Source organism: Camelina sativa, chromosome 16, assembly GCF_000633955.1.
Source record: "Camelina sativa cultivar DH55 chromosome 16, Cs, whole genome shotgun sequence".
In the NCBI taxonomy this organism is placed as follows: domain Eukaryota; kingdom Viridiplantae; phylum Streptophyta; class Magnoliopsida; order Brassicales; family Brassicaceae; genus Camelina; species Camelina sativa.
The window spans coordinates 14,713,616-14,731,853 of NC_025700.1; the positions used below are offsets into that span (position 1 = coordinate 14,713,616).

An 18,238-nucleotide genomic window follows, 5' to 3' on the forward strand; every position below is an offset into this window, starting at 1 on the left:
CGAAAGAGAAATAAATAAAACTACAATCATAGAAATAGAGAATCCTTTTTTTTTTGTCTAAAAATCCATCGGATGAGTTTTTTTAATTTTAACAAAAAAAGGCCCGGCTGGGGACTGACCAGGCCAGGCTATTAAAATAAAAAAGATCTTTTACTGTTGTCTATGGATCACTCGGTTGCACTACACAGCCACTACAGGTAGTATGCTCTGTTTTCATCTCTGTTGCACTTCAAGTATACTCAACTGCTAAAACATATTTCTGTTCTGTTGTGCTTTCAGGTTTACGCAGCTGCTAATGGAAAACGTGTTCTCATGAGCTTAAAGCATGACTGGTTGAGCTCTCACTTCTTGGATCTTCTCGATATGATTCCAAGGTTCAGCATGTCACTTCGTTCCATGTGACTTCACATTGAATTGTCTTGGCTGAGCTAGTATTCTCTGATTCTCTTCATGAGGAATCATTGCGTCTGTGTCTGTAGCTGGTTACACATGCTCCATCTTGTTCACTGCTTCTATGTCTAAACATGTGTTTGTATCAGACTTGTTCACTGCAACGTTCAATGAATCTGTGTCTGTACTCTTGGTTATATCAGGTTTACTCATTGCTTATTGATCATCTCTTTTGTGTTGTATAATCAGTAACAACACCAATATATGTTGAGTATATACCAATCCAAATTATTATACATGCACTGAACCTCTTCTTTTCGCTTAGGATCATAAAAGGAGGGTTACTTGGCAAATTCCGAATTAGTAAATTAATTCACGATGGTCCAATGATTGCTAATTTTGTCTTTAAACTTAAATAACTAGGGTGCCATTTTTTTTTTGTTAACAAAAATAGAATAAAAAAAAATCATTTTTTATCATCCTAGAAATAAGTTTGAAATTTCGTCCAAATTCTTTATTTGGTTGATTAAGATCTAAACCGCTCAATTAGTCCAAAAACAAAACGGAAGGCAATTAAAGATAAACTATAATTGAATATGTAAAGAAAACGGCAAAAATATGATTTTACAGACCTCAAAATTAGTAGAATTTTTTGTTAAGAATATACGTAGTCATTCTTATATTAGAAGTTTATATAAACTTCAATTTCTTTATATAATTTAACTTACTATTTTACATAATTCTAATAACATTAACAATCATTTAACAAAAACAAAAAACAAAATGTAAGTAATGCAAATAGTTTTGGCGGGTTATAGAAGGCTCTATACATCTATCTAATCATCATCCTCTCTCTGTCGCGTTGAACGAGCTCTTCTTTGATTGCCCTTAAATATCTCTGTCTCTCTCTCTCGTCTCCTTCTACCTTCTCCTATTATTTTTTTTTTAATCTTTTTTTCATTGCCCTTGTTACGGACCATGAACACTTCATCATCGTTCAAGGTCTTTGCTTCTCCTCCTTTGATATTTTCCTCCCGACCACCAAAAAATGCTTCCCAGAACCCAAGATTCTCTTTTAAACTCCCTAGATTTTGTCCTAAAACCATTAGATGCATGCGAGATTCTCTTAATCTCCGTTCCAGTCCGAACGCACCAAGCGCTCTTTCTTTCGCAACGGTTGAAGCTCCCTTGGGAACAGAAACCTCGGACAAGCTTCGCATCCTCGTATCCGAGTTCCGGTCCTTAACCGAACCGATCGACCGAGTGAAACGTCTCTTGAACTACGCGGCCGATCTAGCCCCACTAGATGACACGGCACGCGTCTCGGCCAACCGAGTCACGGGGTGTACGACTCAGGTTTGGTTGGAGATAAAGATGGATGAGTTTGGGAGGATGAGGTTTAAAGCAGACAGTGATTCGGAGATCTCGAAAGGGTTCTGTTCTTGTCTGATCTGGATCCTCGATGGTGCCAAACCAGAGGAAGTGATGGGCGTGAGAAGCGAGGACTTGTCGGAGATGAACGTCGGGGTTCACGGAAAGGAACAGTCAAGAGTCAACACGTGGCAAAACGTGTTGATGAGTATGCAGAAACGGACCATGACTCTAGTTGATGCTGACGTAGCGCACCGAGGAGGAGAGAGACCACCGCATCATCATAAGCATGATCTCTTATTTAAATACGTTAATGGAAGTTACATGGAATCTTCAAAGGTTCATCATGATTACTCCATTTCGTTGCTCCCCTTGTACTATGATTTCACCATATGAATGTGTATGGTGTTCATTTGAATTTTGTAAAAGCCCTGTGGAAACATAAATCAAAGTTTGTGTTCTGTCTCTCTTTGCAAAATCAAAGTTTGAGGATAAAGACCCTTAGGTTAGCAACAAATATTATGGCTAACACTAAGTCTCATTATGTAAGAAGAATTTTAGTCGTTGGCGGCTAAATAGAATCGTCCGTATTGGTAATAAAGTCAACAACACCAACCCTGCATCGGATTTCTAAATCGTCCATGATATTTGTTGGCACTCAATTTTTCTTACATTTAAGTATCACTTTCTGATACCATCTTCTAGAATATAAATGACGACAATGAACGCGGGACCAGAGATGGGCCTCCGCCTTACGATCGATATAGTTAGAGACACAATCACGAGTCAAATTTTCTCGTAGAGTATCTATTGGGGATTAGATTGTATGTATAAGTGGATTTTATATTGTTGGGCTTGTTACATGTTGTTCTAATCTAAGTCGGTTGTGTAAACCCTAATGGGGTTGTGTATATAAACTGTTTAATGGGGTTGTGTATATAAACTGTTTCATAGTGAATTAACAAAACAAGGTAGTTTGATATCCAATTCTACATGGTATCAGAGCTAAGATCTCACAAAAATACATAAAATTCTTCCGCTGTTTTCCTCTTCTTTTGTTCAAAATTTTGTGGGTTTTCGATCTCTTTGGTTAAGAGTTGTTTCTCTCTTTCTGTTTGATAGTTTCGAAGTTTTTTTTTTCTCTAGTTTGAGAAGTCATGTCAAATTCCAAAGAATCCTCTGTTACGAAAGTGCAGCACTGGCGATGTCTCAATCCGCGTCCGTGGTGGTCTCGCCGTACACCCTTGCTAGCTCCGACAATCCCGGTTCCATGATCTCTGTTGTTGTCTTGACCGGAGATAATTACAACGAATGGGCAACCGAGATGTTGAATGCTCTTCAAGCTAAGCGTAAAACAAGGTTTATTAATGGTACGATTCCAAAGCCAGCGAGCAGTGATCCTGACTTTGAGATTTGGCAAACCGTGAATTCAATGATAGTTGGGTGGATTCGAACAAGTATTGAGCCAAAGGTCAAGTCTACTATCACCTTTATATCTGATGCTCATCAGTTGTGGGTCGATTTGAAGGTACGTTTCTCTGTGGGAAACAAGGTATGTATTCATCAAATAAAAGCTCAGCTTGCTTCATGTCGTCAAGATGGGCAGATAGTTCTGGATTATTATGGGCGGTTGTGTACTCTCTGGGAAGAGTATGGAATTTACAAACCGATCAAAGCATGTACTTGCGGTTTGTGTGTTTGTGGTGCTGCTCTTGAGCCTGCTAAAGAACGTGAAGAAGAAAAGGTGCATCAGTTTGTGTTGGGACTTGATGAATCCAAGTTTGGAGGAATTTGCACTAATATTATTTCAATGGATCCATTGCCTTCTCTTGGTGAGGTGTACGCACAGATCATCAGAGAAGAACGTCGTTTGTCTATTGTTCGGGTTCGTGAGCAGCAAACCGAAGCTGTAGGTTTTCTTGTTCGACGTGAACAGAGTGAGATGTCGACTAATGTTGCTAATCGATCTGATTCCTCACTGGTAAGGGCTCGGACGAATTGTTCTCATTGTGGACGTGTTGGTCACGAGAAAAAGGATTGTTGGCAGATCGTTGGTTTTCCGGAATGGTGGTCTGAACGTAATGCTGCTGGTCGTGGTTCTGGAGGACGTGGTCGTGGTGGTCCAGGTTCTGGTTCCCAGGGTTCTGGTCTCAATGTCTCCGGCCGTGGACGTGGGCAGATTGTTGTTGCTCATGCTACCAGCTCAAATCCTTCTGCGTTTTCCAACTTTACTCCAGATCAGATGAAGGTTCTTGCTCGGATGATAGAAGAAAACTCGAGCACCCCATCTCTGACAAATTGTCTGGTAAGCTAGCACTTGGCGATGCTGTTTTAGATACCGGTGCGTCTCATCACATGACCGGGAACGTGTCACTTTTACTTGATATTGTGCCTATTCCACCGTGTTCTGTGGGATTCGCCGATGGTAGTCAAACCAATGCTACAAGCATGGGAGTTCTTCCTCTTTCGAACACTGTCAAGTTGACTAATGTTCTTTATGTTCCTCATTTAACTTGCACCTTACTCTCAGTCTCAAAAATTGTGAAACAAACGAAGTGTTTCGCAACATTCACTGATACTATTTGTTTCTTACAGGACCGTTTTTCGAGGACTCGGATTGGGACCGGGGAAGAACGTGATGGGGTGTACTATCTTACGGATGTTGCTACTGCAAAGATACATATGGTTAAAGTCTCTTTTGATCAAGCCTTGAGGCATAAGAGCTTAGGACATCCAAGTTATTCGGTGTTTTCGTTTTTACCTATGTTTTCTCAGTCATCTACGTGTGTTGGTTCTCGCTCTTGTGATGTGTGTTTTCGGGCAAAACAAACAAGAGAAACTTTTCCAGGCAGTATTAATAAAACCAGTGATTGTTTTTCCTTCATTCATTGTGATGTTTGGGGGCCATATCGTGTTCCTTCTTCCTATGGTGCTGTGTATTTTTTGACGATAGTCGATGATTTTTCAAGAGCTGTGTGGACGTATTTGTTACTAGAAAAATCAGAAGTGCTTGTTGTTTTAAAGAATTTCTTGTCGTATACAGAAAAACAGTTTGGCAAGTCGGTGAAAATGATTCGTAGTGATAATGGTACATAATTCATGTGTCTTTCTGCCTATTTTCGCGAGCAAGGTATCATTCATCAAACATCGTGTGTCGGGACTCCATAACAAAATGGACGTGTAGAACGCAAACATAGACACATTCTCAATGTCTCTTGTTCGTTGTTGTTCCAAGCACATTTGCCTGTCAAATTTTGGGGCAAAGCTGTTCTTACGTCTGCTTATTTGATCAATCGAACTCCTTCCTCTGTTCTTGGTGGTCGCACTCCGTACGAGGTTCTTCATGGCTGTAAACTTGTGTATGATCAACTTCGTGTCTTTGGATCGGCGTGTTACACTCACCATATGTCTCGTGATAAAGACAAGTTTGGTGAACGTAGTCGACAGTGTATGTTTGTAGGTTACCCATTTGGTAAGAAAGGTTGGAAAGTTTATGATCTTGAGCGTAATGAGTTTCTAATTTCTCAAGATGTGGTCTTTAATGAAGATGTATTTCCTTATGACCAAGCTTCCTCTTCTTCTCCGGTTGTTGTTTCTCCGGCTGTTACTTCTGATGATGATGATTGGGCTGTGTCTTCGTCACCTCTAGTAAGGGGGAGTTCTGATCAGAATCCTTTTGATTTGATAGTTCACAATGACCAAGATAGTATTGTTGTATCTCCGCCTGCTCAATCGTCTGTTCCGACAATTGTTTCTTCGTCTGTTGTTACGCATGCTACCCAAGATGGTATTGTCGTTTCTACCTCACCACACACCGAGGGTTTGTCTTCCTCTACCGATTTGACAGTTGTTGAGCCCATTGTTGACTCAGTTGCTGCGCCAGTCGTTGAGCCAGTTGCTTCTCGACAGAGTACAAGACCCAAGAATGCGCCTGTTTGGTTAAAAGATTATGTTACCAACTCCGTGATATGTACACCCAACGCTTCACACGTTCTCTCTGATTCTTCACTCCAGTCCTCGTCATCGGATTCAGGTACTGTGCTCTATCCTTTGACTGATTTCATTTTCAATGAAAATTTTTCACCACGTCATAGGGCATTCTTGGCTGCTATCACCACCAATGTCGAGCCCAAGCATTTTAAAGAGGCTGTCCAGATTAAAGTGTGGAACAATGCTATGACTAAAGAGGTTGATGCTCTTGAGGTGAAGCGTACTTGGGATGTTTGTGATTTACCACCAGGAAAAGTTGCTCTTGGTTGTCAGTGGGTTTACAAGACCAAGTATCATTCTGATGGTTCCATCAAATGCTACAAAGCCCGACTTGTGGCCCTTGGTAATAATCAGGTTGAGGGGGAGGATTCTAACGAAACGTTTGCTCCTGTTGTACGCATGACTACGGTTTGCACTTTGCTTCGTCTCGTTGCAGCAAATCACTGGGAAGTCTATCAAATGGACGTCAATAATGCATTTCTTCATGGTGAATTGGACGAAGAAGTGTATATGAAGCTTCCTCCGGGTTTCCTTCATTCCCATCCTGGCAAAGTTTGTCTTTTACGCAAGTCTATATATGGTCTTAAACAGGCTCCTCAGTGTTGGTTCAAGAAGTTATCGGATTCTCTTCTTCGGTTTAGATTTGTGGAATCATATGATAACTATTCTTTGTTTATCTACTCTCATAAGGACATTGAGTTACGGGTTCTTGTCTATGTCGATGACCTTATCATTATCGGGTACATGATTCAAAAATTCAAGGAATATCTCAGCCGTTGTTTCTCTATGAAAGATTTGGGTAAGCATAAATATTTTCTTGGTATTGAAGTTAGTCATGGTACGGAGGGGATTTTCTTGTCTCAGCGCAAGTACACATTGGATCTTCTTGCTGACAGTGGTACTTCTGCTGCACGTCCTGCCCATACTCCTCTTGAGCAAAATCACAAGCTTTCTCTCGCTGATGGACCTCTTCTCACTGATCCTCAACCGTATCGCCGGTTGGTTGGTCATATACTCTATCTCTTACACACTCGCCCAGAGCTAAGTTACTATGTTCATGTTTTAGCTCAGTTCATGAAAAATCCACGCGAGGCACATTGGAATGCTGCGTTGCGTCTTGTTTGTTTTCTCAAAGGATCTCCGGGTCAACGCATTCTTCTCAAGTTCGACCAAGATTTGTCTCTTAACGTGTACTGTGATTCGGATTGGTCCTCATGTCCTTTAACACGTCGGTCTCTCAGTGCTTTTGTTGTTTTACTTGGTGACTCTCCTATTGCTTGGAAAACGAAGAAGCAGGACGTGGTTTCTCATTCTTCAGCCGAGGCTGAATATTGGTCAATGACTTTTGCTTTAAAGGAAATAATGTGGTTGCGCAAGCTGTTGACAGGATTGGGTGTCAAACAGTCATCTCCGGCTCATCTCTATTGCGATAGTAAAGCTGCTCTGCATATTGCTTCTAACCCAGTTTTTCATAAACGAACCAAGCATATTGAAAATGATTGTCATGCTGTTCGTGATGCGGTTATCAATGGTACTCTTTCGCTCATCATGTCCGTACTAACGAGCAGCTAGCGGATATATTTACCAAAGCTCTTGGTTCGTTGTCAATTTGAATATATTGTGTCCAAGTTGGGCATTCAGGATCTTCATGCTCCAACGTGAGGGAGAGTATTGGGGATTAGATTGTATGTATAGGTGGGCTTTATATTGTTGGGCTTGTTACGTGTTGTTCTAGTCTAAGTCGGTTGTGTAAACCCTAATGGGGTTGTGTATATAAACTGTTTCATAGTGAATTAACAAAACAAGGCAGTTTGATATCCAATTCTACAGTATCATTATACCTTGATTTTCCTGAAATTTTAATTAACTTCTAAGGCTCTTGGGTCCTTGGGCTTGTGCTAACAATACTTTAAAGTTGGCAAACAAAATTTTGTAGAAATGACTAAAATAATGTAACGCTTTTCATATTTTTTTTTGTTTTTTTCTTTTTGAAACTATATAACCGCTTTTTGCAAGAACATTAATTAGCCATTAATTTAAAGGGATTTTGTAACGAAACATATATCTTGTAAATACAATTTTCGTGAAATTTATTTTTCAAGTTTTATGTATCAAAATGACATTTTCACTCTAATATGGCCATGTTACGGGGTCCGAACAGGTCATTGTCTGAGACTAAGTTGAGTCCGAGGTATATGGGTCCGTTCAGAGTGATTGAGCGAGTTGGACCGGTGGCATATAGACTGGAGTTACCTAAGGTTTTGCGTGCTTTCCATAAGGTTTTGCATGTGTCTATGTTGCGGAAGTGTCTCCGTGAAGATGATCAGTTGTTGGCTAAGATTCCTGAGGATCTTCAGCCTAACATGACTTTGGAGGCGAGACCAGTGAGGGTTCTCGGGAGGAGGATCAAGGAACTTCGAAAGAAGAAAATTCCTTTGATGAGAGTCCTTTGGGACTGTGATGGTGTTGAGGAGAAGACTTGGGAGCCTAAGGCGAGGATGAAGGCAAGGTTTAAGAAGTGGTATGAGAAGCAAGTCGCGACTTGAGCTTGCCTAGCCTGGTCCCACCTGTAATCCGTGGCTGGAGCGGGAATGGAGTATTCCAGCCCATCTCTCTTGTTTACTTTTTCGCTTGGAGTGGTTGGTTGTGCGACTAAGTAACAAGATGAGGTGGTGTTTGGGGTACAAAGTTTCCGCGAGCCAGTGTGTTGGAGGAAAGTTTCCTGTTTTAGAAGTTTCTATAAGTGGAAAGTTTCCAGAAGTGGGAAGTGCTAAAAATGGAAAGTCTTATGTGAGTTGGAATTTGTCCATTTTTAGTGGCAGAGGGTCTTGNCGAGCCAGTGTGTTGGAGGAAAGTTTCCTGTTTTAGAAGTTTCTATAAGTGGAAAGTTTCCAGAAGTGGGAAGTGCTAAAAATGGAAAGTCTTATGTGAGTTGGAATTTGTCCATTTTTAGTGGCAGAGGGTCTTGTAGGGGCTTGTGTGGCCTTAGTGGTGGACTTTTGAGTCGTTGCGCCATGTGTGGCGGTCTTTTGAGTTATTGTGTGGCCTTTGTGGCGGGCAGTTTAGCCATTGCGTGGCCTTTGTGGCGGGCTGTTTAGCCATTGTATGGCCTTTGTGGCGGGCTGTTTAGCATTGTGTGGCCATTGTGGTGGGCTGTTTAGCCAATTGTGTGGCCTTTGTTGTGGGTTGTTTAGCTAGAGTGCCTGTTGAGGCGGTCCTTCGGGACATATGGTCTTTGTGACGGTCCTTCGGGACGAGTGGCTTTGGTGGCGGTCCTTTTTAGGACATTTTTTTGGCCTTGGTGGCGGTCCTGTTTAGGATATTTGTTTGGCCTTGGTGGCGGTCCTGTTTAGGACATTTGTTTGGCCTTGGTGGCGGTCCTATTTAGGACATTTGCTTGGCCTTTGTGGCGGCCTGTTGGGCAGAGAGATGATCATTGTGTGGTCATGAGGCATTCCAGTGAGGGGATATGTGGTTGGTAGGATATCGTGTTGTCTTACGCGAGCCACAGAAAGGAAACCTGGATAGGGATAGGACTCAGACATATTCAAAATTGTTTGCTCGCGACTCTTGGAGAACTTAGGTTCTCCTAGTAACGTCATATTCTAATACTTTGTGGCTTGAGAGTATGGCTGGTATATCGACTTCGGATGACGATCCGGGGACGCGCTGTAGGGTGGCAACCCGAGAGACGAGTATTGGAATCCCTTATATATATTATGGCATGCGGGCTTAGGCCCGATGAAGAGCCAATATTATGGCATGCAGACTTCGGTCTGATGAGGAGCCAATAAAAACTCAAGGTTTAGGCCTATGAGTAAAAAGGAGAGTCCAAAAGTCGAGAGCAAATAATATCGGTCGGAGGAGTTCGGGCCGTGGAGAGGGTAGCACGGGAGTCCTTGGTTGAGTGTTGTTCGAGATTCGAGGATGAATCTAAATTAGTGGGGGAGAATTGTAACATCCGCGAACCGGAATCCCGGTTTGGGATGTNATTGTGTGGCCATTGTGGTGGGCTGTTTAGCCAATTGTGTGGCCTTTGTTGTGGGTTGTTTAGCTAGAGTGCCTGTTGAGGCGGTCCTTCGGGACATATGGTCTTTGTGACGGTCCTTCGGGACGAGNAGAGGAGCATCGATCGATGCTAGAGGAGCATCGGTCGATGCTGACTCAATTTCCTGCGTTTTGACTTAAGTTAAATGCTGTGTTTTGGGCAAAGGGAAAGGAGAAAAACCCTTAAGTCGTTCTTTTGTCTCATTAAACGACTTTAGCCGTTTTAGAGAAGAGAGAAAGTGTTCTTGAGCGTTCTTGAGGTTTTTGGGAGATTTCAAGCTGTTCCCTTAGAGATATGTAGTTGGGATCGTTGTCGGAACTTCCTAGGAACGTTTTTTTCCTGTGTTTGGGTCGGATTCCTTCTGTGGCAAAGGCAAGTGCATGACCATGGCTTATCTAGGCTGGAGATTACTCTGATCTGTTTGTTTCTGTGTTGTTTGGCTTGTTAGTATGTTGTTTGAGGCGCTGGGAAGCTTTCTTGTGGTTTGGGATCGTTTCTTGTGGTTGCAGGAACAGAGATCCAGCGAGAAGCTTTGGGAAAACAATGCTCGGCATGAGCATCGGTCGATGCACTATGTGCGTCGGTCGATGCTAGTGCGAGGACGGCGCGGTTTGACCTAGGAGCATCAGTCGATGCCATGTGGAGGCGTCGGTCGATGCGATTAGGGTTTCCGCGTGATGTCGAGCATGTGTCGATCGATGCAAGTGGGGGCATCGTTCGATGCAGTTGAACCTTATGTCGATCGATGCATACCCTGTGTCGGTCGATGCTGGTCCCTGATGGTGTCAGTCGATGCAAGCTTTGTGTCGGTCGATGCAGAGCATGGTTTGTTTGTTGATTGTTGTTTGATGGTTAGAGTATCTCTATTGCTTGTGTGTATAGCCCAGTAGATGGGAGGATTGCCTTACTGAGTGTTTATAAAATACTCATGCATTGCAATTTGTGTTTGTAATGCAGGTAAGGGCAATGTGTGATCGTGGAATCAAAGCAATGAAGAGGAGGATGTTCTAGTGGTTCGCTTGGTTGTCTGGCTTCTGTTAGGTTGCTAGAGTTGAGTCCTAGAATGTTGTTTAGGAATGCTGGTTCTCTGGTTTATGCTGTTTGGATCATTAGTTTATGATTGAATTATTTATTGGTTATTGGTATCTATTTTTCGCTGTTGATTATGTTTGTGGTTAGGTGGCTAGTGGGTATGAGACTACTAGATAGTGTTTTTTTTATTATTATTTATTATTTAGAAAAAAACGGGTCAGGTCGTTTCACTAACTAAAATATATAACTAAAATTAAAATATTGATATATAATAGATTCCTAAATGAAATTTAAAAAAAACGAAATTCTTATTAACAAATATCCGATATAACAAATAAAAAGGCATATACATATATAGCAAAGTTTAACATTATTTTAATATATAAAAATTAAAATTATACTAGAAATTATTATTATTAAAATATTTAACATTAGATTTGTTAATTTCCTATTATTTAAAATTTTTACTATCATTGGATATGAAGAGAAACCGAAAAAATGAAAACAATAGTAATATTATTAAATTTCCTATAAAATAATCTTATAACAATTACTAAGGAAGGAAGCTACCTTGTCAAAAAAAAATTACAAGGAAGTTACTATTTTTATTGAAATTTTTTTTCATATTGATTGTCATAATTAATAACCGATTTATGGTAATTTTTCTTATTAATTGCTCCTAATAAATGTGCAGATTTTAAAATATATAATTATATTTAAAATTAATATTAAATTGTTGGACACAGTTCTTCTTCTTATAAATATAGAGATGTGTCAATACTTTCATGGTGGAAACATACGTTCTAAAAATCTTGTGATCTTCACATTACCTCTTCCTCATTTTTAATATGATTGGTTGTTCATCTATATCGTATTGTAAATTATCATATTTAATAACATAATAGGATTTGCATAATTTCAATCAATTTGGATAGCTATTTGTTTAATAGAGCAAACTGATCTATGTGTGTTTACAATAACAAAATATGCAGTTCTATAAAAATCACATGTTATTATGCCATGCGGGTATGTATACAATTTCATCAATATTATTTATGGTTTCATATACATTAATTATAATCATATATTTTATAATGAAATATTATTCATTTAAAATATCGTGATATTTTTAAGAATACACAGATTGGTTTGCAAAACTCATAATCATATTATAGAACGGGTTGTCCAAAAAAAAAGAGCGGATTAGTAATAATATTTTTGCCGATGCAATATTTTACAAATCGATCTGTCCAAACATATATTATATGTTGTACTTTTAACAAATAACATATTTTATAATATTTTAAATTTATTATTACTTTTAATACAAATTATATTATATAATAATAAATATTTCCCATACTGTAGCGCGGATCCGCTTCTAGTTTTAATAATATTTGACTAAACACATAACTTCAGTAAATAGAAAAACTATATTGGCAGATTAATGGATAACGTCTCGACAACTTCTTTTTCGGTATCTTCATTGAAGTTTAAACGAGGTTTTTACCAAATTATACATTAGATTTTTTTAGTACTATTACAGTTTGAACGTAATTTTACATTATATTTTAATTTCAATATTAAGTTAATAACTTATATAACACCATTCACATTTATGCTATGATAATGTATATTTATTTTTTTAAATACTTATTATGCGTTATATATATATATATATCACTGCTTATATATAGACCACACTTGTCTTTGCCAAAAAAAATAAAAAATAAAAATATAGACCACACTTGCAGTAATTGGACACATGTGCATGTAGTGTAAAAGTTTTAAAAGGTCCTCCATCTCTCTCAATAATCTAATTCTAAGTCTAACAGTAAATGAATATTGAACTGTTTGGGATATTCTTTTCATTTTGCTTTTTCCGATTTGAATGTTTGAAAACTGAGTTTTTTTTTATTTTACGTGTTATATATGATTTGATATTATATATATATTTAGATAAAATAGATCAAACCAATATAAAAGAAAAATAATGTTAGATCAATGAAAACTCAAAATGAGTTATTTTAATTTATCAAACAATGTATATGTTGTTAATAATAGTTGATTAAATGCATAATTTCAGTGAACTAAAAAGTCGGATTGGCGAATTGATGTATAATGCTTTAGCAGATAATCTTTTTCGGTAATATTATTATTATCTTTAATAATATCATATATATAATATATTATAACATAATGAAATGCAATGATTATATTTTAAGTTTAAATATAAAATTGCAACTTATATAACATCAAATCACATATTGTGGTAATATGTCTTATTTTTGTGCAAATGACTTATTATTATGCGTTTAACATACATTATAAATACACATATATATTTCCGTATTGAATTCTAAGCTTGTGTCAGTACCTACAGGCGTTGAAAAAGTTTGAGGAAAAAATGGATTATTCAGTTGTTCTTTATAACACGTATTATAGTCTGGCCTTTCTTGGATTTGTTTTTCAGTAATTTTGCCAAGCGGCACTCTGCAACAAAGAGGAGGGTGAGAAAGGTTAAGAATTAAGTTTAACAAACTGATCAAAATAACGCTAGCTTGGCTGTAAATTTATGAGTTTTATTACATCAAGTGCATTATTTGGAATCTCACCTAATTGTTTTTTAAAAAAACTAAAAGAACTATAAACATAACTATTTTTTGCTAAACACATAATATTTTCATATTATATAGTTAATCATTTAAGGTAATACAATGTGTTAACTAAACATATATACACATTCTATTAAATTACATATTACCCATATATGAGGCAAAAGTTAACGAATATATGTGTTTTTTCTTGTTTTTAATATAAATTGATTAAATATATACATCGAGTCTAATAAGAAACATAAATACTAAATAAATATGTAAGTATGAATATATTGTTCGGTTACATTTTGATAATATTTAACTAAATGTATAGTTAAATTTATGAGTTTTATTACAACAAGTGCATTATATGGAATGTCATCCAATTGTTTTTTAAAACTATAAAAATCATAAACATATATATATATATATATATATATATATATATATTTCTTTGCTAAGTACAACTGTATTCATTGTATATAGTAATCATCCTACCAAAAAAAATTGTATATAGTAATCATTCTAAACTTCAGATCCACGTCTAGGCAGATCCTTTTTCCGGTTGTTGACGCTTTTTTTCCGGTAAACCAAACTTTCATTAATTTATAAAGAGTAAATTACAAAGACATTATGCAAAATTACTGTAATACAATTATTACATAAATATATGTATGTATCATAAACTGAAAAAAATACATCAGGAGATTGACGATATAGCAGAAAAATAAACAGTTGTTGACACTTAAACATGTTTATTTACCAAATAATAAAACCTTATTATTTTTATAATATCAGAGTTAGAACCTAATGCCATGATTATATAAGTTCAAAATCTAAAGTTGCAACTTATATAATATGAAGTCATACATTGTCATAATATGTATTATATATATATATATCATCATATAATTAAATTTATGAGTTTTATTACAACAATTGCATTATATGGAATGTCATCTATTTTTTTTTGTAAACACTATAAAGACTCATAAACATATATATATTTTTCTTTGTTAAAGACATACACTATATATATAGTCATATTCATTGTATATAGTTATGTAAATCATTTAAGGAAATACAGTGTGCTAAATACACATATTAGTAAATTACAACTCATCCATATAAAGCAAAAACCAGCTAATATATTGTTTTTGTCTTTTTGTTAATATTTCATTAATTAATTAAAGATATACATTGAACCAAATAAAGAACATAAATCCTAAAAAATTTATGTAAGTACGACTGAATTCTACGGTTACATTTCACCGTTTCCAAAGATTTCTCCCATTTAAACGTTTGAAAAAATCTGAATTTTTCTTCCATTTTGACTGAGCCAAAAAAAACCCTACAGAGCATCATCTATAAAACCTCTTTACCCAATTGACTTTTCTTTCCGCTCACCCAGTTCTCGTAGCCGTTGCTCTGTGACAACGATATGAGTACTACTAAACTCGCCTCTGGGGAAAAAAAGACGAACCTTTCTTCTCCCATGGCTAACACATCATCACCCTTGAGTTCTTCTTCTCCTTTGCTGATGATCCCAAAGGTCTTGCCTTTGACTATGAGGAGAAAGAGACCCACCCAGTTAGATATCCCTGACATCAAACCGGCTCGAACTGAGTACTCCATATTCAGAGACTTTGCTCACCAAAACGACGCCGTATCTCTCGGTGGTAACGGTTTTGGCCTTGTCTCCCGGAAGGGAAAGAAGAAGTTTATGGAAGATAGTCACAGAGTTGTTCCTTGTTTGCTTGGTAACTCCAAAAAGGTATCTTTCCTTCTTCTTTATTCCTTCTCTTGATTGAATATGATTAGGTTTGAAATCTTTGAGTGTGTTTAATTGATTGATTTTGAAGGGTTTCTTTGGAGTTTATGATGGTCATGGAGGTGGGAAAGCTGCTGAATTTGTGGCTGAGAATTTGCACAAACATGTGCTTGAGATGATGAAGAACTGTAAGGAGGAGGATGAGAAAGTTGAAGCCTTTAAAGCTGCTTACTTGAAGACTGATCGTGATTTCTTAGAACAGGTAACAAAGATCGATCTTTGAATTTATTTGCCTTCTTCAATCTACTTATAACTTACTGGTAGCAATTACACAGGGTGTTGTGAGTGGTGCTTGCTGTGTTACTGCTTTGATACAAGATCAGGAGATGATTGTCTCGAATTTGGGAGATTGTAGAGCTGTCTTGTGCAGGGCAGGTGTTGCTGAGGCTCTTACTGCTGATCACAAAGCAGGAAGGGATGATGAAAAGAAAAGAATTGAGAGTGAGGTAATGTTGTGAAAAAGTTTGTATTTTTTTTTTGCTGAATTGTGTGTTGAGACTTGAGAGAGTAGTACTTGATACTTCCACTGGGATTTTTGATATGTAGGGAGGTTATGTTGATCTTCATCGAGGGGCTTGGAGAGTTAATGGGACACTCGCTGTTTCCAGAAGCATTGGAGATGCAAACTTGAAGAAGTGGGTGGTTGCTGAACCTGAAACAAGAATACTCAAATTGGAACAAGATATGGAGTTTCTTGTCTTAGCTTCTGATGGACTTTGGGATGTGGTCAGTAACCAAGATGCGGTTGACACCGTGCTGCGTGTTCTAGCTCAGAGGAAGACGCCTACAGAGAGTGAGAATGAGAACTTGGGGCAGGGCTTTGTCAATATGAGCCCATCTTCGAAACTCCGTCGTGTTTCGCTGGTGGATTCACCACCAGTTCTGTCTCCAATATGTGCAAAGTCCCCAAGTAGCTACAACAACTCAGAGAATGAAGCACCCTCACCACACTGTGAAAACGGGAGTCCACTTTCAAAGTTACGGAGGACCACACCGGTGAGGCGAATGAAGATGGACTCCGAGTCTTCTTGGGCCAAGGCTGCTTGCAAAGAACTCACTAACCTGGCTATGAAAAAAGGTAACATGGATGATGTTACAGTGGTGATCATAGATCTCGATCACTACAAATGCTGAAGACTCTTACCAACTTACTCTTTACATGCATATATGCTTGTTGAGTTGTCTCTATAGTATCATATCCCTTGGCAACTTTTAATGGTTATGTAGATTCTTGTTGATAAAATGATGAACCTATCTCACCAAAAAATTCTTATTGCTTTCTTAATATATAAGTTCATATCATTGACAACCAAATTGTTTTCTTAGATTTGTTTCCTTTCTAATGGATTAAAACAAACTCATAGAAAAGAAGAAAAGCTTGTTTTTTCTTGTTGTCACTGCCTGTGGCAAGCCATGCTCAACCCGGGCGCTATCTTATCGAAGATAAACTTGTTAGCAGCCTGTGTGAAGTGTACACCATCCCACACGACAGCCTTACCAGGCTCATCACACGGCTTCCCAATGTAGATCTCTTTACCTTTCACAGTCTTCTTCATCCCACACCCAATGCCCTTGTTGTAGTTATACTTCCCTCCATGTCCACAACATGACATCAACGATCTCTTGAACCCATGACCCTGAGCGTGAAGAAACAACTCATGCTTGACAGAGTAGACATCTACATAACTGATGGCAGCTTCAGCCAACGAAGCTCTTAGCTCGATCACTGCTTGTTTCAAAGCGTGATTGAACTGTTGAGCTAAGTGGTTCAAGGAAGAGACACATCCGTGTGCATCAAAGTCTGATGCTTTAACCGGAAACCATTCGATAACATACGCTAAACAACCAATAGGTCCTGTGTTGTGAATCCAGAAGTATCGCCCTCCTTGTCCATAAATATTCTATCACCAAAAACAAAACAACAAGTCAACAACACATTTTTCTATTACCCTTTAAGCAAAAGCAAAGAACAAAAACAGAGAGACGAAACCTTGATAGCATTCTTGAACTGACTAATGATCTCAGGAACTTCAGTTTCAACTTGTTCCACGGTTTTATTAGCGAAGTAACCTGCAGTAAGATCGTTCTGTCCCATGTCAAACGTGTACAAAGCCTGTGAGAAGCTGTCTGCGTCAGGCAACATGGTCTTGTAAACCCCTCCACGACTACGAACAGTTTGAGATCTGTTATGGAAATTGTAGAACTGGACGAACTGAACATCGAGTGAGAAAGGGCTGAATCCACTTTGACGTAGAGTAGAGTTAAGAGCTCTGATGGGAGACCCCGCGGTCGCGAAGTTAGCTCCGTGGCTGAAGTTTGAACCAACCGAGTCTAGAAACGCGCTTAGATATGGCAATCCAAGACTCTCCGCTACGTTTTCAAGAAACAAAGCCATATCAGTATAAAACGCAAAACGCTATACTCAATAGAATGAAAAAGAGTTTGGTTTTACCTATGAAATCAATGACGAGGCGACCGTCACAGTATCTTCCGGCGGGTGAGCCAAAGAAGGAAGAGCCATGAGGAGGACCAGCTTGGCCAAAAGCGGCAGAGAGACCACCGGTGTCGGAGTTAGAGTCACCAAAGTTAAAGATTGCTGGAAAATGACATTGTTGCGCATGCGTTGATGATGTTGATAGTGAGAGGAATGAAGAAAGCAAAGAGAAAGTAAACAAAGAAGATATGATTGGATTCATTGGTAAAGCAGAGGACGAAGAGATCTAACTCAATCACGGGACTAGTTTTATTCCTCAAGATAAAAAATAAAAATAATATATAGGGTTTATATAGGAGATGTAAACAAAACAAACCAAAAAAGTACGAAATGTATAGTTGAAAGAAGAGAAACGTTACCCCCACCAAGGCACTAAAGAAAAAAAGGAAGGTTGGCAAAAACAAAACGAAAAATCTGAAATGAAAAATAATTTTTAGGTAAAATCTCAAATTTGTTTTAGATTTCTTTACTAAAATACCTCTTGA

The 18,238-nt window shown here is 38.1% G+C and overlaps 3 protein-coding genes across 3 annotated transcripts; 2 read left to right on the forward strand and 1 right to left on the reverse strand.

The window, feature by feature from the left end:
- LOC104750591 (sufE-like protein 2, chloroplastic) lies at window positions 1,182-2,228 on the forward strand. Its single transcript, XM_010472410.2, has one exon. It carries the CDS (start codon window positions 1,369-1,371, stop codon window positions 2,155-2,157), a length of 789 nt encoding a protein of 262 aa, XP_010470712.1. The 5' UTR covers window positions 1,182-1,368; the 3' UTR covers window positions 2,158-2,228.
- LOC104750592 (probable protein phosphatase 2C 14) lies at window positions 14,727-16,425 on the forward strand. The gene is made up of 4 exons (XM_010472411.2): window positions 14,727-15,202; window positions 15,291-15,461; window positions 15,535-15,705; window positions 15,806-16,425. Exons 1-4 carry the CDS (start codon window positions 14,870-14,872, stop codon window positions 16,391-16,393), a joined length of 1,263 nt encoding a protein of 420 aa, XP_010470713.1. The 5' UTR covers window positions 14,727-14,869; the 3' UTR covers window positions 16,394-16,425.
- LOC104750593 (alpha-L-fucosidase 3-like) lies at window positions 16,516-18,021 on the reverse strand. Its single transcript, XM_010472412.2, has 3 exons — window positions 17,712-18,021; window positions 17,250-17,629; window positions 16,516-17,160 (listed from the first exon to the last, which is right to left on the reverse strand). Exons 1-3 carry the CDS (start codon window positions 17,953-17,955, stop codon window positions 16,654-16,656), a joined length of 1,131 nt encoding a protein of 376 aa, XP_010470714.1. The 5' UTR covers window positions 17,956-18,021; the 3' UTR covers window positions 16,516-16,653.

Bases quoted from the DNA above. Each gene is read 5' to 3' on its own strand.
- LOC104750591 (XM_010472410.2), top strand. From the start codon at position 1,369: ATGAACACTTCATCATCGTTCAAGGTCTTTGCTTCTCCTCCTTTGATA.
- LOC104750592 (XM_010472411.2), top strand. From the start codon at position 14,870: ATGAGTACTACTAAACTCGCCTCTGGGGAAAAAAAGACGAACCTTTCT. The intron at 15,462-15,534 runs GTAACAAAGATC...GCAATTACACAG, and splicing joins ATCGTGATTTCTTAGAACAG to GGTGTTGTGAGTGGTGCTTG. The intron at 15,706-15,805 runs GTAATGTTGTGA...TTTGATATGTAG, and splicing joins AGAAAAGAATTGAGAGTGAG to GGAGGTTATGTTGATCTTCA.
- LOC104750593 (XM_010472412.2), bottom strand. From the start codon at position 17,955: ATGAATCCAATCATATCTTCTTTGTTTACTTTCTCTTTGCTTTCTTCA. The intron at 17,630-17,711 runs GTAAAACCAAAC...TTGAAAACGTAG, and splicing joins CCTCGTCATTGATTTCATAG to CGGAGAGTCTTGGATTGCCA. The intron at 17,161-17,249 runs GTTTCGTCTCTC...TTTTGGTGATAG, and splicing joins AGTTCAAGAATGCTATCAAG to AATATTTATGGACAAGGAGG.